At 40.1% G+C, this 23,580-nt stretch overlaps 2 protein-coding genes, 1 long non-coding RNA gene and 1 other non-coding gene across 4 annotated transcripts; 3 read left to right on the top strand and 1 right to left on the bottom strand.

The window, feature by feature from the left end:
- The first annotated feature begins 475 nt into the window (after nucleotides 1–475).
- Nucleotides 476–2,337, top strand: LOC115783804 (MAGUK p55 subfamily member 4-like). The gene is made up of 3 exons (XM_030734807.1): nucleotides 476–752; nucleotides 836–1,032; nucleotides 2,207–2,337. Exons 1-3 carry the CDS (start codon nucleotides 624–626, stop codon nucleotides 2,247–2,249), a joined length of 369 nt encoding a protein of 122 aa, XP_030590667.1. The 5' UTR covers nucleotides 476–623; the 3' UTR covers nucleotides 2,250–2,337.
- A 5,197-nt stretch (nucleotides 2,338–7,534) lies between these two features.
- LOC115783836 (U5 spliceosomal RNA) lies at nucleotides 7,535–7,647 on the top strand. Its single transcript, XR_004020247.1, has one exon. It is a non-coding gene; the product is annotated as a U5 spliceosomal RNA (small nuclear RNA).
- Nucleotides 7,648–10,186: 2,539 nt separating this feature from the next.
- Nucleotides 10,187–19,038, bottom strand: LOC115783361 (SH3 and cysteine-rich domain-containing protein 3-like). Its single transcript, XM_030734159.1, is given in 15 exon segments — nucleotides 10,187–11,262; nucleotides 14,504–14,637; nucleotides 14,735–14,786; nucleotides 14,897–14,979; nucleotides 15,119–15,162; nucleotides 15,231–15,327; nucleotides 15,530–15,571; nucleotides 15,573–15,628; nucleotides 17,455–17,515; nucleotides 17,624–17,721; nucleotides 17,815–17,933; nucleotides 17,935–17,969; nucleotides 18,441–18,480; nucleotides 18,482–18,517; nucleotides 19,031–19,038. Coding segments are annotated over 15 exon segments (1,017 nt in total). The 3' UTR covers nucleotides 10,187–11,150.
- A 1,824-nt stretch (nucleotides 19,039–20,862) lies between these two features.
- LOC115783362 (uncharacterized) lies at nucleotides 20,863–23,334 on the top strand. Its single transcript, XR_004020203.1, has 3 exons — nucleotides 20,863–21,346; nucleotides 21,979–22,198; nucleotides 23,201–23,334. It is a non-coding gene; the product is annotated as an uncharacterized LOC115783362 (long non-coding RNA).
- The last annotated feature ends 246 nt before the right edge of the window (nucleotides 23,335–23,580 follow it).

The raw sequence follows: 23,580 nt of genomic DNA, 5'->3' as shown, positions 1-23,580 counted from the left end.
AGACAGACTAGAAGCTCACCCTAAATACAACGCCGTGCACTATAAGTGATTGTATGCTGGACCATGCTCTGAGAGAAAGCCACCACCACATGGCCCAGAAGTAGCAAAGCATTATATGCCATAATGTTTTTGTTTTCTTTATATATTTATAGATTATATGATGTGTGTGTATGTGCATATTGCTTTATAAATATTAAAAAAAAATCAAACTTGTGCCTCACAATTTGTTTCTCTTAATTGTATTCCCTTTAGTTGAGGTTATTAGCATGACATGAATACAACATAACATACAAGGTATATCACAGAAATAGTAATTGAAAATAATTTTCATTATTGGGTTATTATTTATTAGGGAGGGGCTTACCCAGGCCTGTCTTTATAAAGGCCAATAGGGGAAAGATCTACCAACCAATCACACGTGAGTAATGAATTGCGATGTCATTTTTTTCATCCAATGACTGAGAAGCCACGAGGGTCTGTTGCCTCTGCTTCAACTTGCAGCGCTGCTATTCATATTTAAAGTAGAGTCGTTAACACCTCCCGCCTGCAGGCTCCCCCGTACCTCTAACCCCCGCTGCTTCTACTGGTACGTAAACAACCATATCCGTCTCAGGCGAACGCAAATGCGCTTCCCTGTAAGCTGTCGTTTACTAGCGGCGCCCGCGTCAGTATACGGGGACGAAAATCACTCTTTTCGTGCAGTGGTGTGTGTGATTCCCATCACAGAAAGGCTGATCCGCAGTCAGACCACGGTAAGTCTTCCTCCAAAATTCCCTTATTGTTTGCATAAAAAGTATACACACTCTATAAACATGTTGTTTTGTTTGCTTGTTAGATGTATGTGCGGGCAATGACCGACCACAGCCCTCAGCAGGACCCGACCATCCCCTGCGCCCACGCCGGCATGATCTTCAGAAGAGGTGACATCCTGGAGATCGTGGATCAGACAGACACTCTGTGGTGGCAGGCAAAGAAACTCCCAAGCAGCACGGCATGTGCCGGCCTCATTCCCTCCACCAGCCTGCTCAAACGGTCAGATATGGCGCTTTTAAAGATGTCCATCCAACCTTAGACTGCGTGTAAGAGGTGAACCACCAGTGCCGTCGCCAGATCTCAGTCTTAAAGGGGGGCTTATGAAATCCAACAGGGGGGGCACCACTATTATTAGCTTGATTAGTGATCTTGCTTGGGTGGGCGGGCCAGGGCGGGCCCAAGCGTATCAGTGGGCGGGCACGGCCCCCTAGGGCCCGCCCATAGCGACGGGTCTGTGAACCACTGGTTTTGGACTAATGTTTTGAAATTGTAGACCAATGGTCACTCCACACAACCAGTGATGCCCATCCATCCATTTTCTTGTGCATATCCTTTGCAGGGTCGCAGGGGGGCTATCCCAGCTCTCATAGGGTGAGAGGCAGGGTACACCCTGGACAGCTTTGACAGCATGTTGCAGGGCCAACACAAAGACAGAGACAGCCACTCGCACTCACATTCACACCTATGGATAATTTAGAATCACCAATTAACCTAACCGCACTAAGTGCACGTCTTATAAAATAGCTGTAGTTTGTGCAAAAGCTAATTCAACTTTTTTTATCAAACTGTTTCTCTAACACACTTTTTCAAAATAGCGACACATTTTAACTATTTAAACTGTAATTATCTTAAATAATTGTAATCATTTTAGCAACTGTGTCCCAAAAACTAAGTCAATCTTGACCGTTTCCACAGGAATTTAAGAGGGTAATCAAATGCACTTGATTAACTGATGATCAATGAGTGTGAGCACCTCTATAAAAGTATAAGCTTTGGCAGTTTGTTGCTCTGGATTGATTCAGCTCTGTTAACATGATGCACGGTGGTGGAGGGATGATGACCTGGGCACCTTGCAGTCGGTAAAGTGGAGTTGGCTGAATATTATTTGATTGGTAATTCTATTGAAATACTCCAAAAGGCATCAACAAAACAAATGCAGTGAAAACCGTCCACAGAACGAAAAAAACAAAACCATTTTTTAACCAGACTGTAAACATAGTTATTTCTGCTGTTAAGCTTCTGTAATTTGACATTTGAAATGCTTTAAAAAAATAAGTCTTGACAATTCAGATTTTTTGTTTTAAAGCCAATTGTTTTATTTTGTAATTTGTTGGTCAAATTTATGGTTGACATGTTCCCTAATTCAATGAGTAATTCCTTTTGTTCAATTCAGTCTCCTACAAACCATCTTTTCGGCCAGACAGATCCACAGATGACGCCATATCCTTCCTCCTCCACAAGACCCTTTCACACATAGACACTGGTAAGGGGAACTATGTGAGAGTGCTGTTTGTAGATTACAGCTCAGCATTCAACACCATAGTTCCCTCCAGGCTGGTCTCTAAGCTGCTGGACCTGGGCCTGGGCCCATCCCTGTGCAGGTGGGTTCACAGCTTCCTGACCAGCAGACCACAGGTGGTACGAGTGGGTCACCTCACCTCATCCTCCCTCACCCTCAACACTGGATCCCCCCAAGGCTGTGTGCTCAGCCCTCTGCTGTACTCACTGTACACCCATGACTGCGAGGCCACGTCAGAGTCCAACGTCATCATCAAGTTTGCTGACGACACTGCTGTTGTGGGACTAATCTCCCACAATGAGGAGACAGCCTACAGGAGAGAGGTCTCCCGCCTGGAGAACTGGTGCCAGGAGAACATCAGCAAAACAAAGGAACTGATCGTGGACTTCAGCAGGAAGCAGCAGAGGGACTACCATCCACTTGTCATCAGTGGTGCTGAGGTGGAAAGAGTGGACACTTTCAGCTACCTGGGAGTGACCATCTCACGGGACCTGTCCTGGACTCATCACATAAACATCACTGTGAAGAAGGCCAGACAGCGTCTCTACCTCCTCAGGCGGCTGAGAGACTTCAAGCTCCCACTCAAGGTGCTCAGGAACTTTTAAACCTGCACCATCGAGAGCATCATGCGTGGGAGCATCACCACCTGGATGGGAAACTGCACCAAGCAGGACTTCATGGCCCTAAAAAGGGTGGTTCGTTCAGCTGAACGGACCATCAGAACCACCCTCCCCAACCTGCAGGACATTTACACCAAGCAGTGCAGGCTGAGGGCCATGAAGATCCTAAAACAGCCCAGCCACCCCGGACACTCTCTCTTCTCCCTGCTCCCATCAGGCCGGCGTTACCGCTACCTGAGGGCTAAGACTGAAAGGTTGAAGAAGAGTTTTTACCCACAAGCCATCCGTCTGCTCAACTCTGAGCCCTAACTGGACCATTATTGCACAATGTAAATATTATAATTTATAATCTATAATTTATAATCTATAATTCCACGTAAAAGTGTGCATAGTGTATAGTATATAGAGTATAGTGTATAGTGTGAATTACTTTTTTTATTTTTATTCTTCTTCTTTTTTATATGTGTGTGTATATATGGTTGCAGGTACAAAATACATTTCACTGTGCATTGTACTGTGTATAACTGTGCATGTGACAAATAAACACTATCTCTCTCTAATTCAATTCAATTCTGCTGAATTGAATGTGTCCAAAGGCTTAGACACATTCACCCTTTTATGAGAATGGGTGAGTGTGTCATACAGTACAGGTGACTGGTACTGTGCATGAAAGTGAACTGAATCAAAGAGAAACCCCCAACAATCAGACGATCCCCTATGAGCAAGCACGTGGCAACAGTATGAAGGAAAAATTCCCTTTATAAGGAAGAAACTTTCGGCAGATCCAGGCTCAGGGAGGGGCAGCCATCTGCCGTGACCGGCTGGGGGGAGCAAAGTGAATAGTTATTTGCTCTTGATATTGAGTTGTATATTAATGAGGTTATGTAGGAGATTATGAGGATGCTGCACTGACACAAGTGATCAGTCTTCGCAGCCAGCCACGCTTCTTCTTTGTCTTTTTGGGTATTTCCGCTGGACCCTGTAGTTTAACACCGGCCTCTTTCTCTTCTTGGGTTTCCAGAGTCTCCTGCAGAGTCTGCTGTAGGTTTTTCTCTGCTTCTCTGGTGCAGAGCTTAGCTTTAAGCTCTGCTATCTCACAGCGGGCTTGTTGCTGTTCTTCTTTACGTTTTGCAGCCTCCTCTTCAAGCTGCCTCTGAGCTTTGAGGAGCTGCTCCTGGAGCTGGTCGTTCTGCTCCTGCTGTCTCTTGCACAGGGATTCTAAGGCAGCCGCTCTGGCTGCTTTGAGCTCTACAGAGTCTGTGTGTGGGGCCTCCATTGTTTGTGGTGAAGCCTCCACACACAGCTCTGCAGCATGGTGGCTGCTCAGTTCCTCCAGTGCATCACAGGAAACATCTGGTTCACCTTCGGTAGGAGCTTCACTCAGCTGAGCTCTGAAGTTCTCCTCCGTGTAAGACTCGGGTCTGTTCCTATATATATATATATATATATATATATATATTAGGGGTGGGACTCGATTAAAAAAAATAATCTAATTAATTAGGAGCTTTGTAATTAATTAATCGAAATTAATCGCATTTGAATCACATTTCAATATTTAACATGATAAATATTAATTTAAGTTTGGTTGATGAATGAATGAATAAGCTTAAACTTCAAAATTTTGTTTATTTTCCCACCAGTCTACTACACAGACCAATGAAGGGTGGAAGTGCTCCTGTGATAAGCAAACACCTGAAATTAAAGTTAAGCATCATAACTGGATAGTTTTATTCAACATTAATGTCTCACTTGTTATAGTTGGAAATTAATCATTAGCTCAGCTGTATTCCTTGATGTTGAAATGTGTTATGCTTGTTTTAACAGCTTATTTTGAATTAAAGACTTAAAATTAAACCACAAAAAGGAGAAAAAGTTCGTTCTCTGTTTAACAGCTGCTTTTACACAGCTGTGCTTCGCACTCACGGTTGCTAGGCGACATGAGCTACACAGAGGTGACGGCAGCTGATATGAAGGCTAGCCGCTCACTTCCGGCCTTTGTGGTGTTCGTGGGCTGCGAAAGACGTGGGCCGGGTCCTTCGCAGGATGCGGCCCCTAATTTGGACATTGTGCGTCGATATAATCTGTATGCCTGGAACTCGTGCACTGAGAAACGTTCCACGGTGCAAAGTGCGATTAAAATGCGTTAAAATTTTTAACGCATTAATTTCCCCGTAATTAATAAATCGAAATTAACGCGTTAAAGTCCCAGCCCTAATATATATATATATATATATATATATATATATATATATATATATATATATATATATATATATATATATATATATATATATATATATTATTGTACAGATTTAAAAAAAAAAAACAGGGGTAATGTAAAAACAGGGATTGCTTTTCTAAATATGCTGATCTTTGTACGTGTGGCGTGCAAGCTCTGGTCTTTAAGTCTTTTCAAATCCCCGAAGATGAAATGAAGCTGGACTGGAGCCCAAAGAAATCCCTGAATCTGTGTCACTTTCTCACAGTTTTGTTTTTTCAGTCAGCAGTAACACATTCAGCTTTCAGTTTTTCTAACTGTTCATTCCAAGATGCCTGCAGGACTTTCACATACTGTGCATGCAGCTTAAATTCAAACAAAACTGGTTCATTTCCTGCCCTGCTCCCCTCTCTTCTACACAGATCTCCAATAAAGGACGTGAAGAAGCTGTAAAGCATGTTTCTTTTATTTTTCCTTAAACAGTTTCTTTATGTAAAACGGGCAGTTTTCATGCCAAACAACGTGGAAGATTAACAAAAGACGAACAGTCTTAGCAACTCTTTGCAAAATACATAAAAAAATAAAAGCACTGACATGTTATTGCTAATTATTTTAAAGTTTAATTCAACTTTTTGCAACGTTAAAACCTCCTTACAATAATTCATGCATTTGTTTGCATGTCTATCCATCCATCCGTTTTCTTAAAAACAAAAAGTCATTAAAAGTGCAGAAAATTAGAGATTTCCATGCCAAGAGGGAAAAAAATAACATAGATGTAAGATTAATAAAAATAATAAATAAAAATAAAAAATTGTTAATAAAAAATTAACAGCCGTGGAAACTTCTAAAATAAAGAAATAAATAAAACCAGCTTTTATTTTTGTTATTTACAGGAAGTGCGCCGCACCACTCATAAATACATCCGGGCCACAGTCCCGCCCCCCTCCTCCCGGTTTCCGAGTGTAAACAAAGTAAAAATCAGCGATTTATTCACTTTTAAACGGCTGTACCCGGTAAAATTATCTTATCGGTTGAAGCGTATTAACATTTAAAGGCGCATTATGTAATGATGGTGAGATGAAGCTTCATGAAGCACTGAAGCTTTCCATTCAATCAGTGAACCCATGGATCGAAGCTTCATGGTGCTTCATTTGCTCTCCTCCGCCATCAAGTGGACAGTCAATATAAAACAAGCAGACGGATAATCTGATCAAAGCTTTGGTGCGTGAAGCTCTGAACAGTACAAATGATTTTTGAGACGGTAATAAATAAATCCTGAACTAACTAATATGGTGTCTGTATTTATGAGACAGTGTTGGGGTCGAAATAAATTGGGGAGAGAGTTGTGATGTTATTGATGTGACTTTGTTACTTGGTTTGTAAATGTGCTCATTAGGGACATTTTATTGATTCGTTTTTATTTCGAAACAACAGCTTTACCACAGTGCCGGACCTCGTGCGGTTTCTTTTTAAACGATTTCGCCTGCTTTAGAAAATACCCTTTCACAGGGCCAGTGGCGCAAAAGTGGGTATGCACTATATGCAATGCATAGGGGCGCCACACAAGGGGGCGCGATGCGGGGGAAATTATTTCTCTATTTGGCATTTTCTGTATTTAACAGCTGTGCATATGATATGATCAGTAACAGGCACAGCGCTGATTAGGCACCCCTGTGTTCCAGTTTATGTACAGGAGAGCAGTGTGTTTAATTTATGAGATAAATCATCATCAGTTTCCAACTTCTGAACGCATTTTAATGAGCAGTAAATTAGTTAATGCAATAAAAACACCTTTCAGGATTTCATGGATTTTCAAACTGGGTTTTTAGAGACTTGCGTTGTGAATGAGAGCCCGTTCATTTTGCCCTGCCTCATGAGCGCCCCCCTATTATACAGGATGTTCCGAGAGTAGCAGCTCTATCCTATTTATAAACTCTCTGATATGCATTTTATTGAAGGTCAGGCTCGCGAGCACTTTATGATAGTCCCAGATAAATATAGAGACATATTTTACACCGTTTAAAGACTGTTAATTCACACCTTTATTCAAGAGTCGCGTAATGTTTTACAGAAAGGAAAAAGCAGACATTTTGTCGCTGTTGAAGCGGTTAACAAAGGAAGGGGGCGGAGTCTCCTTATTCCCACAATGCCTAGCGCGCAATTAAGCAGGTTAAAGAAACGTAGCTCATATTTAACTGTCACTCACAATAAGTATTTGAGCATGTGTTGATGGTATATGTAGTAAAATTGTATTTATGTATCACAGATACAGTCAGCAGGTTTTTTTTGTTTTTTTTATGCAAACCGTAACCGAACATACCAGGGCGAGAAATGGCTTCACTCACTCAACACTGTTCTCGTTAGCGCTCTTGTTTCTCTTCATATCGTATAAATCTTTCGCCTTTTACTAAAGATTTCCGTGGAGAGGAACAACAAGAGTATAACTCAATTTTTTGATGCCCTGCAATTGTGGGGCTTCTTTTCCATGTCAAAGGAAATATTCTATGAGCAAGACTTCTTACTATAGTGTAAGTTTACACAGGGGAACTGGTGTAGTAACCGTTTTCACCTGGATTGTCTGCGCTCTGTCAGCAAGCTCTAAAACTGCTGCAATAAGCAGGCAGAACTAATAGAGTATGCACAAAGTAAACCGATTCTGTGGCCACAGTCGTGCACAGCGTCGTGTCCTCTAGATTACATAAAAGTTATACTGAAACACCCCTTCACCGCCACCGTGCTCTAGTCAGCAGTAATGCGCCTAGAAGCTGGTTGCCAACAGCCAATAAAATCCAAAGAAGAAGAAGGACATCCGGGACAAAATGGCTACCTCCGTATAAACACAAGAAATACTCTCATTAACTTTTTTTTTTTATAGATTTACTGTAAAAACTGCGCAGTGTGCCAGTGGGTAAAAGAGCACGATCGTCTGCAGGTGTGCGGATTTTTATGTCAGTTTGACTCCCTCAGCTGAGGCCAGTCACGGCTGCTGCTGACACGGCAGAAGCTGAAGTCTTATGTGACTGTGACGCTTCTGCCGGTTTCAAAACACAGCATGTGGGGCAGCGGAAGAATAAGAGCGTCATCTGGAAATATTTTACTGGCTGTAATGATGATGCGGCCAAAGCGCTGTGCAGCGTTGGTAAGAGATCTGCTAGCAGAGAGGAGGTCTTCTAACCACCAACTCTTTGCACAACCGCATGCATAACGAGCGTGGCGACATGCCAGGTGCACGCCGCAAGAGACCGCAGCGTCTCCCAATTCCTTTTACTGATATACCCCATGTCCCATTAAACGAGAGGATCGCTGATAATGTGGGTGAAATGCAACTTTTCCATATTCACAAAGTCGTAAAGGTGGTGGCACCTCACAATCTCCCCACAAGCATTCAAACCAGCAAGAAAGTCATAACAGAGATGCGCTAATAATTGAAAGAGAAAGTTTCCAGCTGGCGCCTACCTGTCTTTGAACACCCACCACCACCCACAATAAAGGCACATCCTTTAAGACCTCAGGTTTAAGATCACACTGGCGCTGCTCAGATCTGTGGCCAGTTTAGTTTATTCATGCCTTACAAAAACAACATTACACAGCATAAGAAACCAGGATTGCACAAAAAAATGCTGTAATCCTCTAATCAAATTATGTCACATAATCCAGTTTTGCTTTTGATCTGGATCAAACCTTCAGTTTGGGTTGTCCAAAATTTAGGATACATTTGGGATACATGGGATGAATTAGAGCAGAGACTGTGAGCCAGACCTTTTCATCAAACATCAGTGTCTGACTTCACAAATGTGCTTCTGGAAAAATGGTCAAAATTTTCCATAAACACACTGCTAAACCTTATGGAAAGCCTTCCCAGAGGAGTTGAAGCTGTCATGGTTGCATATTAAACCCTATGGATTAAGAATGGGATGTTACTCAAGTTCATACACGTGTGAAAGCAGACGAGTGAATACTTTTGGAAATATAGTGTAAGTGAAAAAAAACAAACAAACAGAATAGTCCATCAAATATTTTTTATTATCAAACAGAGTAATTTAAATGTAACTTTCATTTTTCACTCATAATCACAGTGACACAAAAACGAATTCCAGTAATTGCATCTCTCATTGCACCCCTGGTCGGTTCCTCATTCTGAGGCATTGCACGTGGATTTTCTAGGTCCTCAGCAGCAGGATGGAGGATCCTCACTGTGAGAACCAGCTGTCAGTACCAAGTTCAAAACAATCTTTGCCAACTGTATATGATGATGATGATGATGATGATGCCTACAAGTCACATTTCAGATGAGAAACTGAACGAGCAGATGAGGAATAAATCATTCTTGCTAAACTAAACCAAAGCCAGGCTTGAGCTCCACCTCCTCAACGCACAACTTCAAAATGCTGGTATCTTCATAAACGAAGAATTCTGAATGTGCTTCTGCACAAAACTTAACATGACCTCATGCTATTCTACCTGTTATTCTTCACATAGCTTAAATGATAATATTTAGTCCCATTTAGAGCACCTTTTTTTTTAATCTGGATTTAGTAATCCGGAAAAATCAGGAATCAGCAGCAAACAAGCCTGTTCTGCAGCGCAGAGTCTCACAGCAAGTAATGCAGCACCTTTGTCAAAAACAGCAACATCATCAGGTGTAGTGGAGATTACCCGACTCGAGTGGCAGTGAAGCGTCTCCTCCGAGAGGCTCTTGAGGAGATGCGGTCGCTCCGGATCAGTTCTTCCTGTCTGTGTGCTGCAGCTGGTTCTCACCAACTGGATGAGGTTTTATTTATTTTTTAGCTTCAGCCTTATGTGCTTTTTTTTTTTTTAATCTAGAGCTGAATTCTTTTTGAAATGGCATTTAAAATCAAATCAAACAAATAAAGCTGGGTATAAGTGGAGATTTGGTTTACAGTAGACATAAATGTATATATAGATGTGGACGGCTAGAAGACAAGTTTCTACATGAAACTGCTCACAACAAAGTTTGTGGTGTATTTCTTTATTTTTTTGAGTAACTGGATCATGATTTCAGGAAGCTCTGAGTGCCCTCTTGTTTCGTAGTTCCACCAATGGACATTTCATACCAAAATAATCCACTTGGGTAAATAGCAATACAGGCCACAGGAAAAAGAGACATATTAGACTTTAGGTCAAACTGTCTCTTCTCTGTTAAGGTTTGCTTTAAGTGCATTTTAGTTTTAATTCTTTTTTTTCTTTCTTGCTTCAGGTTGTCAGAGTCATACATGTAAAATAATGTACAACAAACTTTAACAAGTTTTTTGCTCTTTTTTAGCTTTAAATGCTATGTACATGATGTTTCTATTTATGCCAGTACAGAGGACTCAGAGAGGATGATAACATGATAACAATCAGATAATTAGCAGTTTCTTTTTTTTTTTTTAAATAACGCAGATAAAACAGTTGCATCCTTGTGGTAAGTAAATAATGGGCAAGTGTTTTAATTAAACTCACCATTCCCAAGTAAACAGTGGGAAATAGAGATAAATAGCTACATTAATCTTTTAAGCTATTTAACTTGAAAAAACAAAAACAAAAAAACACGTGAACCAGAACTGAAACAAAAGTTAAAGGTGCATTTTGATTTACATTAATTTGCCACCAGTAATCATGATCAATCTGGCACATTTGTTTCAGCCTCATTAATTCTCCAGCTTCATATAAATTCATCAGTGATTTTATAATCATTAGTAAGGCTCTCCATTTTTTTCTACCTGTCCTTAAGATAGTAAAAACTAAAATCACCAGACAGCAACTTAAAACATCTACTATGCTATTCACAACAAAGCCAATAAATCAGCTAAATGTCTCCTTTAATGTAGGTATTAATGAAAGAGGCTGTCAAACCATTGTGTCTAAGGCACAGATATTTTTAGCTTTTCTATCGGTAGCAAATGTAGAAAATCAGGACTTCCAGTTCTTGCTAATACTTAAAGTGAGCTGCAGCGTTTTCCATTGCACATCAGGCTGATTATGTCACAGTGATCTCCTGCAGCAGATCAGCAGGGAAGTAGCCCAGCTTGCGTCCAGTGCTGACCTTCAAGTAGCCACCTTTCTCATCTCCTTTCTTCACCACAATCTGAAACACAGAGTGACAATAGATCAAGCAACCTAGCTATTATAAATACCTTTGATTTACAATTAGGTTTTTCATTTATTGGGCAAAGACAGTTTTTGTAGTTTTGTGTTTTTGACACCAACAGAGTGGATTTTAAATCAAACAAAGATGTGAATGAAGTGCAGTTTAGATTCAAGGGGTTTTACAAAAATGTTACATGAACTGTTTAAGACCTGCAGCCATTTTTATACATAGCCTCCCATTTTTAGATGCTCAAAATTAATTGGACAAACTAACATAATTTTAAACATGAGGATTGTTTTAAACACTTGGATAAAAGTACTTGGAGTATCATGCGTGCCTGAGGTGTAGAACCCATGGGCATCACCAAATGCTGTGCTTCCTCCCTTGAGTTGCGCTGCAGCTGCCGTCAGCTGCTGCTTGTTTGTGGGTTGCTCTGCTTTCAGTTTTGTCTTCATTAACTAAAAAGCATATTCTGCTGGGTTGAAATCAGGTGACTGATTTCAACCCAGCAGAATATGCTTTTTAGTTAATGCTTGGTTTGCTTGGTTTGCTTTTGCAGTTTGATTTGCGTCATTATCCATTTATGAAGCACTGTCTGATCAGTTTTGCAGCATCTGGTACAAGTTATTCTTGATTTTATCTGCCAAAAAAGATTTATTTTTTTCAAAACTGTGCAAATTCTTCTAGATGTTTTCTGGCAAAGTCTGATCTGGCCTTCCTGGTTTTGAGTTTATCCAGTGGTTTGCACCTTGTTGAGAAAGCTCTGTATTTCCATTCATGAAGGCATCTCTTGATTGTAGACCTGGACACTGATGCACCTTCCTCTTTGAGAGTGTTCTTGACTTGGTTAGATGCTGTGAAATTGTTTTGCCTTAACCATGAAAATAATTCTGTCCTCATGCACTTTAGTTGTCTTCTGTGGTCTTTCAGGCCTTTTAGTGTTGCTGAGCTGGCCAGTGCATTCATTCTGCTTAAGAATCTACCAGGTTGTTGATTTGTCCACTCCTAAGGTCTTTGCTATCTCTCTGATAGGTTTATTTGGGTTTTTCAGCCTAATGATGGCCTCCCTCACGTGCACTGACATCTCTTTGGGCTTCATATTACAGTGAAAAGCTATGAAATACAAATTCAACACAATTGTCCAATTGCTTTTGAGTCTCTGAAAATGAAGGACTGTGTAAAAAAATGACTGCAGTTCTTGAACAGTTAATGTAAAATTGTTGTTAAACCCATTGAATTAAAGGTGAAAGCCTGCACTGCAGTCACATCTTGAGTGTTTGTTTTCAAATCCACCGTGGTGGTGTACAGATGAAAAACAACAATAATTGTGTCTTTACCCAACAAATTATTGTCTAACTGTAAGTCACTGCCTGTGTTAGCCATCACTTGTTTAATAAAACATTAATAAGATTTGGCCAGCAACCTGGTGTGGAGATGTTGATTTCAGAACACTGCAGAAGCATTTTTAATCTTTAAAAAGAAATTACAGTTTTTCTGACAACTCTTACGAGAATTCTTCAGTCCTGAATATGATCAGTCTATCTCTATTAATGGGCTACGTACCACAGGCCTTTAAGGTGGCAGTAATTAAACCATTACCAAGCTGCCTTATCAAATTAGGGACCAATCTACAACCTTTCTTTTACCTAACAAAATCTTTAAAAAGTAGCTGTAAAACAGCTAACTGCAGAGGAATGTTTTTTGTTTTTTTTTTTCCAAAAGATTCTGAACAGGACCCTGAACAGGATAAGCAGAAGAGAATGGATGGATGGATGGATTCAGAATTCATCACAGTACAGAAACAGCATTAGTGAAGGTTATGAATGATCTTGTTATGGCCTCTGACAGTGGACTCATCTCTGTGTTTGTCCTGTTAGACCTTACTGCAGTAGTCAATACTGTTGACCATAAATTTTTTATTTTTTATTTTTTTTACAGAGATTAGAGCATGCCACAGCTGGGATAGGCTCCAGCTGCCCTGTGAACCTGAAAAGGATAAGTGAAAGAAAATGGATGGATGAATTAGAGCATGCTATAGGCATTAAAGGTATTGTGCTGCAGTGGTTTGAATCATATCTATCTAATAGTCTCCAATTTGTTCATGTAAATGAGGAGTCTTCTTCACACAATAAAGTTAATCAAAAATAAATTCATGCATTTATTACTTCTAGGCTGGACTATTGTAATTCATTATTATCAGGCTGTCCTAAAAGCTCCCTGAAAAGCCTTCAGCTGATCTAAAATGCTGCAGCTAGAGTACTGACAGGGACTAGAAAGAGAGAGCAGATTTCTCCCATATTGGCTTCTCTTCATTGGCTCCCTGTTAAATCCAGAATTGAATTTAAAATTCATCTCCTCACATACAAGGTCTTGAATAATCAGGCCCCATCTTATCTTAAAGACCTCATAGTACCGTATCACCCCAATAGAGCACTTTGCTCTCAGACTGCTGGCTTACTTGTGGTTCGTAGGATACTTAAGAGTAGAATGGGAGGCAGAGCCTTCAGCTTTCAGGCCCCTCTTCTGTGGAACCAGCTTCCAGCTTGGATTCGGGAGACAGACACCCTCTCTATTTTTAAGATTAGAATTAAAACTTTCCTTTATGATCAAGCTTATAGTTAGGGTTGGATCAGGTGACCCTGAAGCACCCCTTAGTTATGCTGCAATAGACCTAGGCTGTTGGGGGGTTTCCATGATTCAGTGAGTGTTTCTTTTCATTCACCTCTTTTACTCTGTTTAAACACCACTCTGTATTTAATCTCTAGTTATTATTAATGTCTGGCTCTCTTCCACATCATGTCTTTTGTCCTCTCTCTCTCCCCTCAGCCCCAACCGGTCGTGGCAGATGACTGCCCCTCCCTGAGCCTGGTTCAACCGCAGGTTTCTTCCTGTTAAAAGGGAGTTTTTCCTTCCCACTGTTGCCAAGTACTTGTTCATAGGGGGTCGTTTGACTGTGGATTTTCTCTGTATTATTGTAGGGTCTTTACCTTACAAAATAAGTGCTGTTGTTGTGATTTGGTGCTACATAAATAAAACTGAAGAGAAGAGAAGAGAAGAGAAGATAGAGAAGAGAGAAGAGAAGAGAAAGAGAAGGAAGGAAGAGAGAGAAGAGAAGAGGAAGAGAAGAGAGAAGAGAAGAGAAGAGAAGAGAATGAGAAGAGAAGAGAAGAGAAGAGAAGAGAAGAGAGAGAAGAGAAAAAGATGCACGTTTCTCATACACACTCATATTGAAGTTACATGATCTCTTCTTAAGTGTAATTTGTCCCATCTCTCTGTTCCCTACAAAGGAGCGGGTCACCTTGTAGACTCTTCTGAAAGCACGCACTTTTATGAGGTAGTTGGCGGGGAAGTAGCCTGTCTTCTCTCCCATCTTTCCCTGACAATACAGTGAACAGAATTTAAGCCCTCATCAGCGGGTAACACATTTTGAACCAGAATTTTTAAAGCTTTAATAATCAAAAACTTTAACTCACCCTCCACCACTCTTCATTGGAGTCATCCAGTACTGTGATCCGATCACCAGGGCTAATAAACACATTCTCAGTAAGTGTTTTTATCATTGCCTTTTTGTTAGAATTCCCTTAATAAAAATTAAGCGTGATTAAATTGAAAAATTGAATGTCTTTCAAACATACTGGAAGTCGAGGTCATCTTTTTCAATGGCCTTGAAGCGATAGAGAGCCAGGTAGTAGTGGGACTGGGAGAATGTGCCCTTAGTCTGTTGACAGAAAAGCACAGATGCTAGTGCGCGTGACAAATTATATTGATTTGAGACAAAAACATGCACATATGGTGTTTCTTTGGAACAAAACTTTACATGCAAGCAGCGGATTCTTCAGAGTAATTGCACTGTTTACCTTGTCATCTGCTTTGTCTCCTCCTTTCTCTTTTTTTCATCAGGCTTCACTGTTTGCGTATCAGACATAACATAATCATATTTTTATGACCAACTTGCATCTTTTACATCACAGACAAAGCCTATTGGATTAGTTCTACCTTCTCCTCCGTCCTCATTCTCTTTAGGCTGTTGGTTCTCCTCCTCCTCCTCTTCCATCATCATCATCATCTAGAGGACACAACACTGTTAAAGCCAGCACTAATATTATTATTAATAGTTTATGTATTAAACATAAAATCTATCCTCAAAGCGATTTCAAACTCTGCATTTTCTTGGTTACACAAAAATAATTAATTTTGCTTGCAGTTAATCAGTCATTGAACATTTTTGAAATTGTCTTGTCTTGATTAAAATGATAATAAATGCTCACATTTTTCTTGTCATTTTCATTTTTCTTACGCTCCTTATTTGCCCATGATGACGCCAACCCGCAGGGTGTCAAAAACTGGGTCGTTCCGGTTTGGGTTGTCTGACAGAGATAAAAAAGGAGATCAGCGTGCAGTATAGAATTACTGTACACCAGACTGTACGACCATTAAGGCTATGTCTTCACACATGCATACCAAATCCCAATGTAAAAATTTTTCCTGCTGTTTTTTTTTTTGAAGAAGATTCTACAGTGTCTTATAATCCAAGGAACTCAGTGAAGATCTAAGAAGGAGAATTGTAGATTTACACAAGTTGGCAAGGTCTCTTGGAGACCTTCTAACAAACTGCAGATTCCAAGATCATCAGTTTAAATGATTGTACTTGGTACGAGTTATTTGGATATATTACCACTTTGGCCACGGTCTGGAAGAAGACTCAAACCTGTCACACTTTGATAAGAGGAAGTTGGTTGGGATGTTCAGGAACAACCCAGGAACCACCAAGGGCTCAAGCTGCCATGAAACTGCTGGAACACCAGCATTACTGTCTACAGTGAAGTGGCTTTACATCACTATGGCGTGAGAAGGTGCTGACCAAGGAATGAGCCCCCTGCTCCAAAATTGACACCTTCAAGCTTGACTGAAATTTGCAGATGCTACATGGATGAGCCAGATACTTTCTGGAGAAAAGTTTGATGGCCATACGAGACAAACATTGAGCTATTTGACCACATTGACAAGAGGTGTGTTTGGAGAGAGTAAAGGTGAGGCTTTCAAACCTAAGAAAACTGTACCAACTGTCAAGCATGGTGGGGGTAGCATCATGCTCTGGGGTTGTTTTGCTGACAGTGGTACTGGTACATTGCACAAAGTGAATAAGGAAGAAGGCAGACTTCCTCCAAATTCTTCAACTTCACCTCAAATCAACAGCTAGATGTTTAAAAAACTGGACACAGTTGGGTGCTCTCCAACGGGACAATGATCCCAAACACACATTGAAACTGGCTTTGGAATGGATAACAAAAGCTAAATAAATATTTGCATATACGAGTTTTCATTTGTATCATGTTTGCTATATCTGACATTTTCTTGGCATTTTCTTTTGGAATTTATTGCTTAAAATATATCGTGCAACTAATGGGAAAAAAAATCACATTGATGATGTAAAAGTCTCAAAACCTCATGTATCAAATATTATACACTATGCATGTATGTATTTGACTCTGTATGTTTTAGTGAAAATCCAAAATAAATTCAAACTTCTGCACCTAATTCTTGTTTTTTAAAGTCATTAAAGATGGATGCTGTACAATTATTCCACCCTGGAAAAAGAACAGTTGAAAGAAACCATTAAAAGCCCCAAATTACCATCACATTCACACCCACGATGAGTGTATGCAAACTTCTGGCCACACTGTATCACAATATTACTGTATGACATCATTATTAAAGCAGTGGGTCTTAAACTGCTGGGGATAGAGTCACTGCAGTTGGTGCACTAGGACGAAAGGAAAACCACAGAGTGAAGCTAAGAATGAATGAATGTGAAATATGATATGAAAAAAAAACACTTTAACTTAACTTGGTTTCTTTTTTATTGTTAACTAAATGCAGGGAAACACTGAGATAAAGGGCTCAGTACTACAATGGCACTATGTTTATTTAGTTGATAATTCTGTTGTTTTCATTCCAACATAAAGGTCAAAATGCTGTTTGAAAGCCTGCTTTACACTGTGCTATTTTTGCATTATTTTTGCTGTATGCTAAGTTTAAAAATATTTAAATGCAGCTTGTGAAATATAATGACTGCAACTGTTACTAAAGAAGAAATGCAGAGGCCATGCTCAGTCTCCTTTGTGGTAGCAACCTTGAATATAAGGTTAAGAAATCTAGCTACACAAGAGATATTGTCATTCAGAGGACTCACTTGGATCTGGCTGGTCACTGCTGTACAGGGGGGAGCTGTAGGCCCTTCTGAAACCAGGTGGCTACAGGGAATAAAAGAAAGGACACCATGTTTGAAAATTTCTGTCTCACTGTGGGCGGTAAAAGGAAACTGCAAACACTGCAAATGTAGTGTACATCAGCAAACTCACAATTTTGCCAAAGCACCTCTGGAACTCAACATACGACTGACATGAATGGTGGATGTTGGTCTTACAGTTTTTACACCTCAGGCAAAATTTGTTGTTCACTGAAAGATGAAAAGCCAAGATTAGTGGTGTCAGTCAGAAGAATATTTACCTACATGTAGCATTATATCATTAATATAATAACCAACACTTACGGACTATCATACGAGCACAGACATCACAGAACTTGGGTTTCTTGCAGTAGTGGTCCTTGAATTTGTGGGGTTTGTCATTGACCCGGACAATAGGCTCTGAAGGAGGTTCCGGTTCCTTTCCTCCACTCCACTTCCTCCTCATATATGAAATAGACCTGCAGAGGTAAAGGACATATCTCAGATATACCATTAAAAAAAACATATTATAGAGGCACTGTTTTGAAGTATTGCCTGAAGCATTCCTTCATAAGATAAGGGATGTTTCAGGCAACACATGAAGCAAGTATCATGGTGGAAATAAGTTATTAAAGTTTTTAAATGTTGAACACTGAGCTGAGGAACAGGGATTAAATGTCACAGTATTATAAAATATTACATGAAGCTTTTTTGCCTTGTTTGCTTAACAGCTGATACCTGATCTTTACTTTTTAGGACCTACAGAATAACATTTTGATGACCCCCCCAGATTAGCCAGCAGTGCTCATTTTTTCCGAAAGGGTGTGTAAGGCAGGGACACTTAAGCTCATATTGTTTCTGATACTGCACCGCAATCCTGTCCCAGCTGGTGGCTATTTTAAACAGCCCAAGAATGGCACTGGGGGGGTCGACATGTTGCTGTCACTCACAGTGTCTCCGTCCTCCCTCACTACATTGTCAGGAGCTGGGGTTGTCATGGATATCCACAGAGTTTTTGTCATCATCCCTAACACACACACACACACACACACACACACACACACACACACACACACACACACACACACACACACACACACAAAAACACACACAAAGAAAAAAACACACTCACCCATGAATAACATTAACTGGTGCAGCTGTAGAAAGTTACTCTGGTGTGTACATTTTATGCACAATAATTCATATCATTTAAGGTGGAAATTGCCTTTCCACCTTAAAATAATATAATCTTTATAATTTAATATAGGATTAAATTTGTTCAAGGGTGTACAAATTTAGTCCTATATTAAATTATCAGGATTATACTATTTTAATGTGGAAAGGCAGTGGCACATTCTTTCAAATGGATAAGGAGCTGCTTTAGACATGGATGATTAATGATGATCCTTCGGAATATTTTTCAGACATGGGCTACATTTAGCAGCATTTAGCATACTTGAAACTGAACTAAGGCTTAAATGGCAAACAGGTAAAATGTGCACCAAGAGGCGATTATATTGATTTTAAAAATTATACTTACGGCTCCATGATATGATGTAGACAGAGTCAGTACAGCCCCACCTAGAAAGTAAACAGCTGTTGCTCTTTTGTTGCTGGAAGATAGTGAGACAGTCTGATAAATGTGATAAAATGAGAGAATGTATTACTAATTACTGATTTGCTAAAATCTTTGAAGAGCTAATCTCATCTCATATCCATTATTATGTCCAGTTGTTTTCAGAGTCAATGTGATTGCCAAGTACATGTTCCTGAACTTTTTACAAATTTCCTTTAGAGCACAGCTGAAAGAAATAGCAAAAAATAAGCCTGCATTTGGCATCGACTAAAAATGTAGCAAAAAAAAATAAAATATAGAAGCACAGCAGAAAAGATATTCTTGTGTCTGCATGAACATTAAATGCACTTGCATATCTATACACACACACACACACACACAGTCGTTGAATGTGCTTGTCTTCTATACTATTCCAGGGTTGTGAAATTCAGTCTCAGCACAGTTAAATTTGGCTGCTTCTGCCAGTCAGGAAAAAGCAAGCCAAATTCTATAAACATTTATAAAACAAAAAAAATCAGACTTTGTAAACTGACAGAGACATTGTCACTGTGGAGGTTGTTTAGGTTGCGTTTTAAAACGAATGTAATGCCACTAAAATTAAACCAACTGACTACAACAGAGGTCATGCATATACTTTCAGCATTAAAAACACTGAGACTGTAAATTACAGCAACAGCCTACCTTTTGTCTAAATTTGTACAAATCGCACTGAAGAAATTACAAATCCGGTGTGCTGGCAAAATGTCTGTGAATGGGTTTTCACCTGCTGGCAATGACCAGAGCCCTGTATGGTCAGTGTGTTACAAAGCAGCTTCACTTCAGTCCCTCAGGATGCTGTGCTGTCACAAAGTCTGGTCCCTCTGTACTCTTTAGATGTTTTCCAAAGTGACTTTAGGTTGTAGTTTGAGCATACATCTGTAGTTGTGTATCTATGATTTTGTGTGCCTGTTTGTGTGCGTGCCAGGCTTAGCAGTCCTATGTCAATTTGACACTTTGCAACAGCTGAGGACCTTGGACTGAGCACCAATGACGAGGGGAAATCAGATACTTTTTCTCCCTCTGTCTTCATTGCACCTCTTTCCCCTTGTCCCGCTTGTTCACAGACAAGAGAAACACAACCAGGTATCCATACTTACTCTTGTTATCCTTTGGAACCCAAAGATGTACAAAGGCTGAGGACCTTTATAATAAATTTACTTTTCACCATACCATGCTGTATTTGCGTGCTTATGAATAATTGCGGATGTGCTGCAGAACCATACCTGAGGTCATGTCCTCAGTAATTAGTATTTTACTAGGGGACTGCAAATTTTTACTATAACCAAGATAGCTATGCATCAAACATGCACCAAAGAAGCCAGTTCTCTCTCTCTCCTCTCTCTCTCTCTCTCTCTCTTTATATATATATATATATATATATATATAATATATTATATACGTACACCAGGAGAAATTGTTTGGGCATGCATATAGGCCTAAATGAGTACAGTATGTATAATTTTTAATTCAAATGTCATTTTCTTGGTAGGTCTGGGCTAAAATTCACTGTAGCCAAGTGGAAGTGAATCCACTATGTCAACTGAAGACATGATATTTATTATTCTGGCATTATCATGTCCTCTATCAAGGAGCTACACACAGCTGCACTCAGGTCTGTCTGGAGCACTACAAAGGTCCCGTTGCATGTCGGGTACAATATTCCTTAAGCGCCTAATGCGCATGCCCAACAGAAAACTCCATTATTTTTTTTGCTCGGAATTTGTAAGAGGAAAAAAAAAAAAAAAAAAAATGGGCAACTGTGAGCTGGGGATTACATGGACCGTTATGGTTGTCGGAATATATTTGAAAGCTCCACGGTTTAGCAGAAGAGAGAGCAAAGCAACGGCCAGATAACTGCAGACCGGGAGTGGGACATCATTCGGTCTTGTCGGGACACTCCACAATCAAGTAAATTTCAGTCAGTTAGCTCGCTAGCTAGCATAGCTGGTGGCAGCGTTAGCCCCGAGATCCCAGGCGCAGTAAAATGAAGCGTTATTGCCCTTTGTTTTTAAGTCCGACTGGCAGACGTTGTATGAGCGCTGAGAGCTGAATGACCACACCGCTACGGGAATTGGATTACATAATGACTTATTTTGCTCTATTTATTAAACTATCAGCCGTTTTCAAAACATTATCTGGCTAAGCCCGTTTCGCTAGCCAGCTAACTCTAGATTCTCCCGCGAGCCCGAAAAGCCAGGACTCCAAAAACTTCGCCAACACAGAACCTGACGCAGAGAAAAGGTTGGTGGGACCTGCTAATATTGACGTTAGCTAACGGATATCAATAAGTAAAGTGTGATGTAGGTTTCAGATTTTTAAGAGGTTTTTTTTTGCAACGCGGTATTGTGCATGGGTCGTGTGTTGTTACTACAGCTAACGGGCAAGAGTTTTGTATTGGAGTGTTTTGTGCGCCTGACAGCTGTCACGACAACACAGTACAAAGTAGGGTAGCTTGCTAGCTTAGCTGTTAGCCTGGACGCTAGCTGCCGAGTATGAGCCGTGTACTTGGTGGGATTTTGTTCCCTACTTCACGCGGCTTGCTATGAAATTGAGAAAAAATGTTATTTCAGTTCAGGGTTGGATTAATTGCTCTTTCGTTTTGCCAGCCTGTTAGCTTTTTGAGTTGGTTGTTGCAGCTGCTTATACTGTAGCTAAACATTGAGTAAACTACGGGCCTAGGCAAACACACCCTTCTACTTCAAAGCAGCCAGATCTTGCTCTGAAGTTCTTCTGGGGGAGAGTAATGCATCTGATATAGTCGTTTTTCAAGCACGCTTAGATCAGATCAGTTACAAGATAGCTTTATTACAAGATATCTTTACCGCCGGGGGTCCCTGCCAGATTACATAATCCACTTCCACCTTTCTTTGCAGGCTTTCCATCTTCACCCATATTCCTACTCTGATGTGAACTGAACTAATAAATCTGTTGGAGTCATCCTTTTAAGTTGGGGATCTGCCCTCATAGCTGAAGAAAGTCGAGGTGTTTGGATAAGTCAGGTTTTACTGGCAGTGTGCTTCTAACCCACCAGCATGTACACTGGACAGTGGATACTCTAGCCAAAACAGATCCTGGCTTCCCAAAGATGACAAGGTATGCAACCTTTTTTTGTTTTTTGTTCGTCTTGGTATTACTTTATGTTCATAATAAGTTAAAAATCTTTCTTTCGCTGTGGCCACACCCCCTTTACAACATGTTTACATCATTTATTCTGCAGAAGCTTGTATTGTCTGCAGCATGGACATAAGAAAATAAATGCTGGGTACTTTCCCAGAACTTTTTTTGACACAGAAGACAGCTGAACAGTAATTGATGAACTGGTTTATTAGTAGTGTGCAATTAATTTGCAATGATTCCTATATGCATACTGCTTGATTCAGTTTTATCTTGGCTGAGTTCATCGCCATGGATAGGGTACATTGTAATATTTGATATCTGACATTGATTTTGGTGTTGTGTAATGAGTTGAATGCAGGTTAAGCATGCAGGGTGCTGTAAATAAAAGATTAATGATCACAAAGTCTTTACTACAGAAACATTCACCTATCTTTCATGTGTTTACTTTGATCCTCAGTGTCTCACACTGAGGCTCAACAAACTACCCTGATACATGCACTATATATAGTTAAAAATAAGGAGAGCTCTTTCAGAATAAAAGAGTAAAATTTATTGCAGAAGCATGAGCATGAAAAATTGAAGTATTTTTCCGGTTAGAGTGGTGGATATGAGTAAGCAGCTGGCTCATGGAGGTTTTGGTTTAGATGCCCTTGAGAACTCAGATAATGTGGAGATGGGGAAGATGAGCGAGCAGGATAATATCTATCTATATATATATATATATATATAAAATAATGGAAATGAATTTACTGAGACTAAAAATGTGTTTTCCTCCAATAGGAGTACGTAGCATTGTATTAATATATTTTAAGAAAAGCTCTACAGGGGTGCATACCACATGGGTTAAAATGCCCTCAGCAGCAGAGTCCCAGGTTTGACTCATGATAGGCTGAACTGTTACTGTATGTCACCTCCTTGCTCCCTCCCTCTCTCCTCATTAAAAAAAAAAAATGTGTTAACACTTTGCTGCTTTTCAAGGTGCTGGCAGGCTACAAAATGATGGGAGGCAGTGAGACTGTCAGTGGGGACAAGGATGGGGTCCATACCACTGCAATACACGTCCCCATCGGCTGGCAAAGGAGAGTGGAAGGAGGTCAGGTAATCTATGTCAGGTGCGTTGGTTCCATACTTGTGAACTTGCTGATTTTTTTATTTTTTTTTTTTAAATAGTTGGGGAGATTTTGAAAGCACACGACTGAGTACTTGTGGCTGTTAAATGATTTATTCAGGATACACGACTGTGCTGGTTTTGGCAACATATTTGGAGGGATATTATCTGGAAAGATGACTTGCTTTGTGGATTTGTATTTTTTTGTTATTATTATTTTGTGTCTAGCTGTAGTTTTTTGTTGTTGTTC

This window comes from Archocentrus centrarchus, chromosome 7 (assembly GCF_007364275.1).
Source record: "Archocentrus centrarchus isolate MPI-CPG fArcCen1 chromosome 7, fArcCen1, whole genome shotgun sequence".
NCBI lineage: Eukaryota > Metazoa > Chordata > Actinopteri > Cichliformes > Cichlidae > Archocentrus > Archocentrus centrarchus.
This window is presented reverse-complemented; position numbering and strand designations above follow the sequence as displayed.